The sequence below is a fragment of the Patella vulgata genome, chromosome 2 (assembly GCF_932274485.2).
Source record: "Patella vulgata chromosome 2, xgPatVulg1.2, whole genome shotgun sequence".
Taxonomy (NCBI): Eukaryota; Metazoa; Mollusca; class Gastropoda; family Patellidae; genus Patella; species Patella vulgata.
Window position 1 is genome coordinate 49,872,798 of NC_065880.2, and position 12,108 is coordinate 49,884,905.

Below are 12,108 nucleotides of genomic sequence, written 5' to 3' on the forward strand. Positions count from 1 at the left end.
CACAATGTGGAAGTAATTAGTAAAGGCTGATTCACAAACGACAAAATAATGATTTAAAAACTGTGTAGTATGCACTAAGCAGGCGTAAACGACTGTCGTTCAATTTGAAGTGTTCGCGTAATTCCCCGAACATAATTGATTAGAAATAAAAAAAAATTCAAAAATTGAATATAAATCATTTTACATAGATTCACATTACATTAATATGTGCTCATAGAACCATTTTTGTATATTTCAAGGTTCCAAAAAATAGAGTCATACGCCCTTTAATAAGAACTCACTGACGTAAATTTAGGTAGATTTTTATCTCATTTTTAGCCGTTTTGTTTTCGTTTGTTTTAACTTCATACAGTCATATAAGTTTTGGTAGTTTTGGATTAGCGCCGTTTCGTCTATATCCCTTTTAAACAAGCCGTTGCCTTCTTTACGTTTCGCTGAACCTATTTAATTCGATTGGATCCAAGCCTGCAAATTATATATCGTTGCGATCTTGATTTTGATTTCTTTAATAATTAATTGGTGTACATTCAGGCTTGGATTTTCAAAATTTTCTGAAAAATGTAATTACAAGATAGCTAATATAGCTACTCGTTTTAAGATATTCAAACTTGAATCTCAAAAGAGCAGATTTGATGGATGTACATCAACAAAATGCCTCCAAAACACATTTGATTAAATAAAGTTTTCTAAAACGAACTAAAGATATCACCAATGCCTGAGCAGTGGATTCACATAAAAATTGCATTTTCTCCTTTTTCGATATTCAGACTTGAATCACAAAAAAGTAGACTGGATGGATGTACATCTACAGAATGTCTCCAAAACATATTTGATTAAATACGTTTTTTAAAACGAACTAAAGATATCATAAATGAAGATGACTGAGCTTTACATAAAAACTGCACTTTCTCCTTGTTTTCTTTTTTATATTGGCAAATGTCGAAAAACGAGCTTTACACCAATTTATGAAGAAAAAAAATGATTTAAAATGTATCATCATTCGTGTTCATTAGGTTTTTAGAATAGGGAGAGGAGGAACCCGGGAACCCGGTTCATCCCTTTATGTCACCAGTGTTTCATAGAGTTCCCACCCCTCACATGATCCCCTTTACGTAAACCTTGCAAACCCGATAGAAGCAATAGTTTTTAACAGATTTGTTTTTCAATTTGGGTATTAACTATTGGCATTGGTTTCATAAGCGTATGAACCCTATTGATTTTCAATGTACCGTAACCTGCAGTTCCAGCGAAAGGGGGTTGAGTGGTCTGACATTGAGTCAAGTGGCATTGTTTCCATTGACCTCGTCTACGTGACAAGGAGCAGGGTCGCCTCTCTAACCTCGTGGGTTTTCTCCGGGTCCACCTGTTTCCTCCCACTGCTAACTACCCCTACGCGGAAGCTAATTATTGAAATAAAACTGAACCATGTGTTAATCCCGAAATAACAATGTCTGTGTCGCAGTTCCAGGGTTACCACCGCAAGCCCGACCGCATATCGATAACGATAGAGACCACAATTGTATTATTAACATATTCCTTTCTTTTTTTTCAAATTCGGTGTTTGGAGCATTGGGGTTATTAGTCGACGTGTTAAATCGTAAATCGATTAATTCGATTAATCGAAATAATTATAATTACTTCGTTTAAACTAATTAATTATTTCGTTTAAACTAATTAATTATTTCGTTTAAACTAATTAATTATTTGACGTTCTAAATCATGAGTCAATTGGCAGACTATCGCCATTGAGGAGACGACCACTGTCAAGATTGGTCGCATTATTTCTGTTACGTCTTTTTTGTATTCCTGATTGTTTTCAAATTTGAGTGAAGTCTGTGTCACTACAGGCCCGGGTGCAATAAAATCTTCAAAATCAGATGACAGTAATTTTGATTTAATTCCATATACATTCAGCGAACATATTCTTCATTTATTAGTGTCGATATTTTGTCGATTCGATGGCTATAAAATCACAATTTGTGTATCTAGTTTGTCTTGTTGTGTTAAAATACGCCCATTGGAGTAAACTCTAAGTGCTGTTCTGCCATTCATCCCAACTAGTCTCTCTTCAAATGATTTGGCTTTTGATAGAAAAACATCATTGAAGGCACCATTCTTCGGATTAGCTTTATTTCGTAGGACTAGATTTCTCTGCTCAATGTTTTCAAAGCTTATTTTGACTAATCCCTGTTTTTCTGGGTTTCTTGACCTTAGTCAACACACTCCTGTAATTTTAACATTTTTTTAGAGATCTCGTCACTAACTGTTTTGATAATAAGGGTAGCTTTCTCTTCAATGTGTTCACCATCATCATATTTTACTCCAAATACAACGACTGTGATATAATTGTTAAAGGTTGGGGTTTGGTGAGTAGTAGTATTGTGGCCAGCCTTTTCAATTTCAGATACTCTGGCTTGTATACCTTGAACAGTATTAACAACTTGGTCAATCCTGTCTCGCTCTTAAGCCATGTCTTTTGATATCTCGTCATGTAATATATTCACTTTTGTGTCAATATTGTTTATTAAATCACGTTTAAAATTTATCTTCAAATATTTGTTTTTCACACAATTCTGCCACTATTTTTCATCACCACTTCATAGATCTGGGTTGTGGAGAATCTGTAATATCGTCTTCCATCTTATTAGTTTTACTTTCTCGTTTTGGTGTTTCACCTTCACCGTCTTTCCCTCTTTTATTTACTGTTGTATTTGACATATTCTGTATAAACTTTAATGTCATTTACATGTCCCTTTTTGTTATTGTTATATAAAGCTACTCGTTTTTCGATATTCAAACTTGAATCTCGGAAAAGCAAATTCGATGGATGTATAGTTAGATAATGTCTCCAAAACACATTTAATTAAAGAAGTTTTCTAAATTGAAGTAAAGATATCATCAATGAGGATGTCTGAGCAGTGGATTCAAATAAAAAATGATCTTTCTCCTTGTTTTTTGATATTGGCGAATGCCGAAAAACGAGCTACTTGTTTTTCCATATTGGAACTGAACATCGAAAAACTAGTAGCTCGTTTTTCGAGATTCGCCAATATAAAAAAAACAAGGAGGAAGAGCAGTGTTTATGTGAATCCACTGCTCAGACATCCCCATTTATGCTATCTTTAGTTTGTTTTAGAAAACTGATTTAATCAAATGTGTTTTGCAGACATTCTGTTGATATTCATCCATCAGCGCTAGTCGTCTATAAAACCTGATGATGTTATAATTATGTTCAAAAGACAATTTACCCCATTTTGTCTATTTTAAACAGATCACTTTATGGTAACAGGATACACTATGTCGCTTCCAGTTCGTTTCTGTCATTGGAAAAACTAACAAGTTTGTAAGTTAAACATTATTATCGCCCCACTGTTCACCATTGTTTAATCTAGAAAAGACCAAAAAGAGCTTCCTTACATTCTAATAGAAAATACCCTCTTAAGGCATTTGTTTAATGACCTGATGTTGTATTCGCTACCTCTGCAGGAAATAGAGCACCGATTTGTGTGTCGCATTTGCGATGCCAATCCCTTTTTGTCAATTCCTTAAAATTATAATCAGATATTTCGCCTCATGAAAATAGTCCACACATCATGTAATAATGACACCCCGACCCCTGATCCCCGACCCCCGTTGAACACAAGTATCCGAAAAATACGAGAGGTAACGAATAGAGCTCAGAATTAACGATCATATCACTTAAATTTTCGTCGCGTTTATAAAGTGATAGCTGTTATATGGTAAGTTTTCTTGAAATTATTGTTTCTTGTCTACAGCAAGAAGGGCTATCATTTCTATCAATTGGTACTGGTTGAAATATTTATTCGACAAGTAGCTAATTCATAATCATCCATTTGTGATTTCAGGAGCTTAGCTGAAAATCTCATAGAGAAGATATACGTTAATACCTTTGTTGGTTTACAGAACTTAACTTTCTTGTAAGTAAAATACTAAAAACAAACGCTGCATTACAGTAATCCCCCGACTTTTGAACAAACCGGTGGATTTTTGGAATAATAGATATTTGCTTATAAATTGCTTTATTATTTTGAACAAGATAAGCTTTGACGTTGCTACTGCGGTTATTAATATCTATATCGTTACTTAGTGGGTTTACCGATTTTATCTGAATAGTTGTTAGCATGCCTGACACAATTCTATGGAATACAATTATTCTTGATTACTGGGCCACATTCCGCCTTGAATAATGTAGTCTTTATCAACAAAATGACAAAGACCAAAGAATCCTGTCGCTGAAACGTCGTTCAGTATAAAAAACGATAATTGTATTTTATAGACTTATGTCCTGTATGTTTCCTGTTCAGTGCCATTTAAACAGTTTAAAAGGGGCCTTTATTTATTTCAGATATAACCTTGCTTATACAATCTGTTTTTTCGTTTTATCAATAACTCAATGTTTGGTGTTTTTGTTCCCCAGAGATCTTCATCAGAATCAGATATCTTGGATTGATGATACAGCTATGAAACCACTTTCTAATCTCAGTTCACTGTAAGTATTCCGTTCGCATTAATATTTTCGAACCATCTCTGTATGGCGCGTGCCATTATTTATATGTTTGACATAAGTATTGACGTATAAAGTCTGAAAATAATTCTTCTCAAACTGTAGAAATTTTTAACGACGGGAGAAAGCATTATCCAAAAAAAAGACATAGACACATCTGACGCAAAAGTTGTAACTATTTATTTAATTCAGAATTGTGTTTGTATTTGTAAATTGTGTGCGTTAATTAATTAACTTCAGCAGCATTTTCCTTGCAAATGGCTGGTTATTTTATTTTTAACAGTGATTTACGGAAGAACAGTTTCCGGGAAGTTGCAAATCACACATTTGAACCATTAACAAACCTCCAAGACATGTAAGTATAATAGAATAAAAGAACAGTGTTTTGTAGCAATAGACACACCAGAATGATTACTATAATTTAAATAATTTAAAATAATAAAAACATAACAAAACGTTATGTCAACACCTCATATGATAAGATGCCTTCTTGACAAAGTAAACATATCCTGCTTCTTGCAAGACTCACGTTACTGCTGAAAAGGGCTTATTGCTCTATTCTTCCGAATCTTAAAATAGACGAAAACACATATTATAAGTTTGCTTTGAATGTATAAACTGAGTTACATCCAATTGTTTACATTTTTATTGCAATTTCTAATTAGCCTTGTTCGATGAACTACGCTAGCAGTCTAAAATTGAATGACAATCATTTTCGCCTGGTTAATCCCGTCAGCAAGTTTATGTTCACCTTCTAAGGTCGTTTGTGTATCAGCCATTTTAATTACTTCCTGATTGACTTGCGAGACTACTGTGAGATATTTTAAAGTGTTCATCATGGCAATTATGACAAGGTTTGGGACTTATGCGTGGAATTCGACTAAATAAATCTGTGTATGTAATTTTGTGTTTGTGTCGTGCTGTTTCTCTCCACAAGATCTCCACATGCTATCTTCTCAGCCCCCCCCCCCTCTCCGTGTGGTACCACATTCCACAAGATTTTGTTTTGAACGTGGTGTTTTTCAACAGAAGATATCCCACAATCCCAAAATTTCTTCTCAGACCCCCTTATTTCTCCGCGTGATACACACTTGTCTTAAATATTGTATATTAGGAATCTGTGTTTTCAAGGCAAGATAACAACATCTATACTATTCAAAAAAAGTAGGGGATATTTGATTTTTAAGTGTTATTAAAGTCACCTAATGAAACTGACGAAGAAACAAATGACAAAATGAAATGAAGTTCACATTCATCGATTTATTCCAAATGATCGTTAGACTAAGTAAGGCACAGACTGACCATTATAAGGGTAAAATGATACCCGGGGTCAAACAGCAAAGTTACCACAGCATCACAACCAAGTCAGTAACGGGAAAATCCTCCTCTGTTTGCCAAACAAGCATTGATCCGACGTGGCATACTCCTAATGAGACGTCTAAGGTCATTTTGGTCCAGATTGTCCCATTCCTGTTGCAACGCAGCAGCAAGTTCTTGGACATTGGCAGGACGTTGTTGACGTTGACGTAACCTCTGTCCAAGCATGTCCCAGACATGCTCGATGGGGGAGAGGTCGGGACTCAGTGCTGGCCAAGGTAATGTGGTGATGTTCTGTTGTTGGAGGTAACCTGTAACGATCCTGGCCCTGTGACATCTTGCGTTGTCATCCTGGAAGATGAAACGGCGGCCATGACGTCGTGCGAACGGCACAACATGGACTGCCAAGATGTTGTCCCGGTAGTACTGGCCTGTAACACGCCCTGCAACAACATGTAAAGCCGTTCTTCCAGCAACAGTGATGCCTCCCCACACCATAACAGAACCACCCCCAAATCGATCATGTCTGATGACGTTAACGTCTTGGAAGCGCTCGTTTCGACGACGCCACACCCTCCTACGTCTGTCCAAAAAATCAACAGTGAACCTTGACTCATTTGAAAACATCACATTGCTCCAGCGTCGATTATCCCAGTGTTGACGATCCCTACACCAACGACGTCTTGCCTGAATGTGATGATCTCTCAAACAAGGGATCACGCGAGGACGTCGGGCGCAAAGGTGACCCCTATGCAGTCGATTCCGAATCGTCTGGCCACTCACTCTCACACCAGTGTATGTTTGAAGACGAGCGCTGATCTGATTTGCTGTGATGACACGATTTCTCAAGGCCAAGGTACGGATAAATCGATCCTGGGCTTGAGTTGTCGCCCTTGGTCGACCTGAGCGTGGTCTGTCCTGTACAGATTGTGTATCACGGTATCTGGACCATAGCCTGCTTATGACAGACTGAGAAACATTCATCGTCCGCGCCACAACCGCCTGTGTTGTGCCGATCTGTAGCATGCCAAGGGCACGTAACCTTTCATTTTGGGTAAGCCGACGCATATCAAAATTTGTTTTCTGGTCACTAAAACAATTAAACTGATGTTTCCACCCTGGAATTCAATGCCACAATGAATGTCGTGCAAATCTTAGGTTGGAATCCCCATGATGATCCCAAGCATCACCTGCATTCCATGTGGTAGCTATTGGTGCGTTTGGGCGTCACATGTAACTGGAAATGTTTCTTCTGTTAGGTTCTATAGTGACTTTTTTCGTAGTCATTTGCATATTTTAGTATTATGCCCCCAAAATCAAATATCCCCTACTTTTTTTGAATAGTATATATTGATTGAAATGGGCCAATATTATTGGAATTATGGATAACAACCAGTTTTGTTAAACCATGTGCTGATATTGTGGACAGAAATATACAAGATGAACTGAAAATCGCACGCAATATATTTTATAAATTTCCTTCATCATAAACAATGCATTATTATAATTTATTTCAGATATTTTGATGCCTTTTACATGTGCGCCTTTATTACCAGATTTGAAAGATGTTACCCACAAGGCGACGGAATATCAAGTCAATATAATCTTCTAGAAAGTCATATACTACGTGTGACTGTTTGGATAGTGGCCATCTTGGCCTGTTTTGGAAACCTCGCAGTGCTTCTTGGACGCTTCTTTATCCGTGAAGACAACCAGATTCATTCCTTTTTTATTAAAAATTTATCGTTTGCGGATCTTGTTATGGGGATGTATTTAATAGTAATTGGTACACATGATATGCGATATAGAGGTCGCTACTTATTTTATGACTATAAATGGAGAAATAGCTGGGGATGTGACGTCAGTGGGATGTTGAGCACAATAAGTAGTGAGGTGTCCGTTTTAACATTAACTTTAATAACACTAGATCGTTATATGTGTATTACGTACCCACTTTCGCTAAGAAAAAGGAACATACGCCTGGCTTATTCTGTGATGGCGCTCATATGGACTTTGAGTCTCGCTTTGGCAGTACTTCCGGTGATGGGTTTTACATATTTTGGCAACTATTTTTACCGGAACAATGCCGTGTGTATACCTTTATTATTACACGAACCGTGGAGTAGAGGTTGGGAATATTCAGCTTTCATGTTTCTCGGTTTAAATTTTGTGTCTTTCACTTTTATAACGTATGCGTATTGCTCAATGTTCGCATCAATTCGTCAGTCTAGGATGTTGTTTCGTAGTACACACGATGAACAAGAGAGAAGCTTGATGAAACGATTCTCCCTCATTGTTTTAACAGATTTCATCTGCTGGATGCCTATCATTTGTTTAAAGGTGGCTGCTTTTGTGGGTAAGATATTCTTTTGAATGCCTTTTTTGTAATTAATCTAATTAAAAAAGAAGTTCATAATGATCTTGTACAACCTTCGAGGATACCGGAAAAATGTCAGAGACCAATATGTCAAAATTTACTTTGATACCTATTCTATATTTATGAATTGTTTGGAATAAATGTATAATATGGGTTGGGGTGGTGTCCGGAGATGCGTCGTACTAATTATTTAGATATCTTTGAGAATTTTATTTAGATCCACCTAGAGAATGACAGCATACCAGAAATAAGTAGTTTATGTCACGAGTTTTATACAAATGATTAAATTTAATGAATCACACCTATCTTTGGTATATGACATTTGAAAATAATCAAGTTACATCAGTATATTTCTTTAGAATTACACTTAATGTGTCTGGAAAATAAATTGGTTCAATCTTTCCACTTTTATACGTTTCAGGTATTCTATTTGTTGTCGTTCATTAAATGATGTGTCAACAATTCGATTAAAATCACTTGTGTTTCTAACTTATTTTCAACGTTCTATCATTCTGTAATGCAGGTCCGTAATTAGGGGGCGCAGAGGCGGGGGGGGGGGCGAAAAAAGTTTCGCCCCCCGCCCACCTTTGAAAATTTTTTCGACCATAAAAGAAATAGATATACATTATCCTGAGAACACCCCCCCCCCCCTCCTCCTCGTTGCACTGAGCTAGTTACGGTCCTGCTGTAATGTTATTATGTTAACTAAAGTCAAATGTATAATGGAGTCGACGTCAACCGCTCGAACAGCAGTGACTCTGATTATATGAAACTGTTAATAAGGAGTTTCAACTGCTGTTTTTTTCAAAATTGCAAACAATAAAACGAAACGAATAAAAGTCTTATCCACGCCTTATTTTGAGATTACGGCGGTAAGTATGTCAAACTTAACAAACAGAATTCAGAGATGATAATTTAATCGTGTACGACATATCAAACTACTAATCGAAATAACACATCAGATCAATCAGCCTCAAGGTTTTATTTTTTCCGAAACTTAGTTGAAATTTCACTGATAGTGTAATTGAATACAAAAACCCAGAACACAACTAGATCATAGATACCTTTCAATTTCTTAATTTCTAGGAATTAGGTCCTATTCGGAACACCTTTCGATATTTGAGACTTTTATAAACTACAAATCTTGTTTTAAACCAACTGTCATTCCACACTCTTTATGTTAAAATAAAGCTTCTTGTTCATATAGCTAAGACGTGCAATAAAATTTCAACAAGAATTGAGACTTATACAGATTATTTTATATTTCAGGTTTGGATATAGGTGGTAACTTGTACAGCTGGGTTGTGATATTTATATTACCAGTGAATAGTGCCCTTAATCCTTTATTATATACATTAACAACTAAACTATTTAAACAAACATTCTGTCGACATTTAAATAACGTTATATGTGGACGACGTAATATGCCAGCTGATGCATATTCTACATACTCTATAAGTAAATTTCGTTACTCCAGGAGAAACACTCAAGAAACTGAGGTAAGAAACGTGTTCTGTATTTAAAAACAAAACAAAGGGGAAAGCATTGAGTTTAAGATCACGGCCTATTTTGTACTTTAGTCAGTTTCAGATCATCATACAGTATTCTGATTAGGATATTATTGGCTTAGCGCCTATGGATGTCAGGTTTACATGGTTTCATATCATCTGGTCTTTGGACAATAAACCAGGTGGGAGAGGGGGGCATAAAGAAATTCAAAAGATACTTGTCTGAAAGTGGAAAAACGATTTCTAAATACGAATTTTGTCATATCTTTTTCTTATATCTGACTCTACGCTCAACCGTATTGCTTCATATCTTGAAAATTGTGGAAAGCGAGTTGTCTTAATTCACACTCATCGTCTCCAGGGATTAGTACTTGATCCTATACTATTCAGTCTGTACACCACACACCAGAAAATCTTTTGGGGAAATATGGACTATCATTTCGCTTATGCATTGATGATACCTAGTGTTGATTTAAACCTATATCCAATGAACCTATATGTCTAAAGCTAATCTAAACATCCGCAAATAAAGGCGAACATCGTGTTATTTCTGTTATAATTAAGCAAATGTGATTCTTAAGTTTATAAATACAAAACATATAGCAGTGTACATAACTATAGAAATAAGAAATATCATATTTGGGTATCACTATTATGGAAGTATCGTGTTCTCGAACAGATATTAGTTCATGTTGATAGACTCACATAATTCAAAATATGTGTTCTTGTTTCTTCTTTTTCATGAACAGCTCGAGTCTCTTCCTAGTAATGGTAGATTATCAGCCAATTCATGGTGTGGAAAGATGAAGTATAAATATAGTGAAGGAAAAGTTACCTATGTGAAAGGGAATGGACCTAAAGTTCTAGGCTACTGTTCAGTCAGCACAGGCCCTTCGTGAAAGGAAATAGACCTAAAGTTCTAAGCTACTGTTCAGTTAGAACAGGTCCTGTGTGAGACCTGGGTATATTGACATTAAATTTATTTAAATGGCATATGGTATGTACCGATGTCATTTAATAGCTGGATCAAAATATATAGATTGTTATAAACCAACATAATAATGGTTGGTATACTATCGTCACGCATGCCCGTCCACGGGTTAGAGTTACCTTCAAACTACTGTAGCTGGAATGATTGGACCAGCGTGTAGACGATAATTCTTGTAAACACAATGAACCCCAGAGTTAATGAACAAATCTGTTGATTCAAGGACGACATATGTTGTTTACATGAACACCGTGGGTAATTTCTCGGGATCTATTAGTTTTTAAAGTTGACAATGCGCATTTTCTTTAATGAAATGAAATTAAATAGGGTTTAACGTCCTACTGTTCTACTCCGAATGGGCTATATAAGACGTACAGACGCCATACAGTGTGCTATGAGGGAATTTTTGCCCTTGATAACAAGGGATTTTTTACGTGCACTCCAATGTGTACACGGGGCCTCGGGTTTTTATCCTATCCGAACGACTATACGTTGTCCCTTGTCAGGCCCTTTGCCCTGCATCACTGTCATGCAGGGACTATGCCAGAAAATATCGATGAACCTTCTTGACGAACACATGGATTAAACACGGGACCGCCAGGTTAGAGAGCCAACGTCTTACTCTCTGAGCCACCACGGCTCCCGCATTTTAGTGAACACTAAAGATCTTGCTGTGATGGAACAGGCAAAGAGCATGCTTGTGGGCGTGTGTGACCTTGACCTACAAACTATCTTTACAATCTGAACCTGACTTTGTGAAATAAGAACTTGGTAAACCATTCATCTTAATAGTTAGTTTTTAAAAGATATTTTTATTTAGGATACAATGGGATTGGGGAACAGGCTTAATCTATGTAAAACCCATTTTTAATGTTGTACTTAAACCAAATTAACGTATCTTGTAGATAACCGACATTTTGATATTTACATATCTCTAATAACATATCGATTTTAACTGTACGCGACAAGAAAACTAAGACGGGCATGGTTTGGTTTGGTGACAAGCACTTGTGATACTGATTGTGCCATACACAGTCCGTAATATGATACTGGCGATGCCATACACAGCCGGTTATATGATACTGGTGATGTCACACACACACAGGCATAAAATGAACTGTGGATGGCATCAGCGTGAAGACTAGTCGCATTTTATCCGATTGCTTCCTTGTATTCAGTATTAGTTATTCTCTGTTTTATAGAAATAAGTACTTATGCTCTACCTCTGTAATTAATACATTCGAATTGTTTCAAACACATATTATAATATCTTATCGGTTGTGTGTGGCATCACCAGTATCCGCATAACGGTTGTTTATGGCATCTCAAGTATCCTTATGCAAGTTGTTTATGGCATGCCAAGTATCCCTATTTTTGTCTACTACGTAAGCCA

The 12,108-nt window shown here is 36.4% G+C and overlaps 1 protein-coding gene across 1 annotated transcript; it reads left to right on the top strand.

Annotated features, from left to right (window-relative positions):
• Window positions 1-7,366: 7,366 nt before the first annotated feature.
• LOC126810033 (relaxin receptor 1-like) lies at window positions 7,367-9,613 on the top strand (the record flags this gene model as incomplete). The annotated part of the gene is made up of 2 exons (XM_050534951.2): window positions 7,367-8,198; window positions 9,489-9,613. Coding segments are annotated over exons 1-2 (945 nt in total), but the record flags the coding sequence as incomplete, so codon positions are not given.
• Window positions 9,614-12,108: the final 2,495 nt, after the last annotated feature.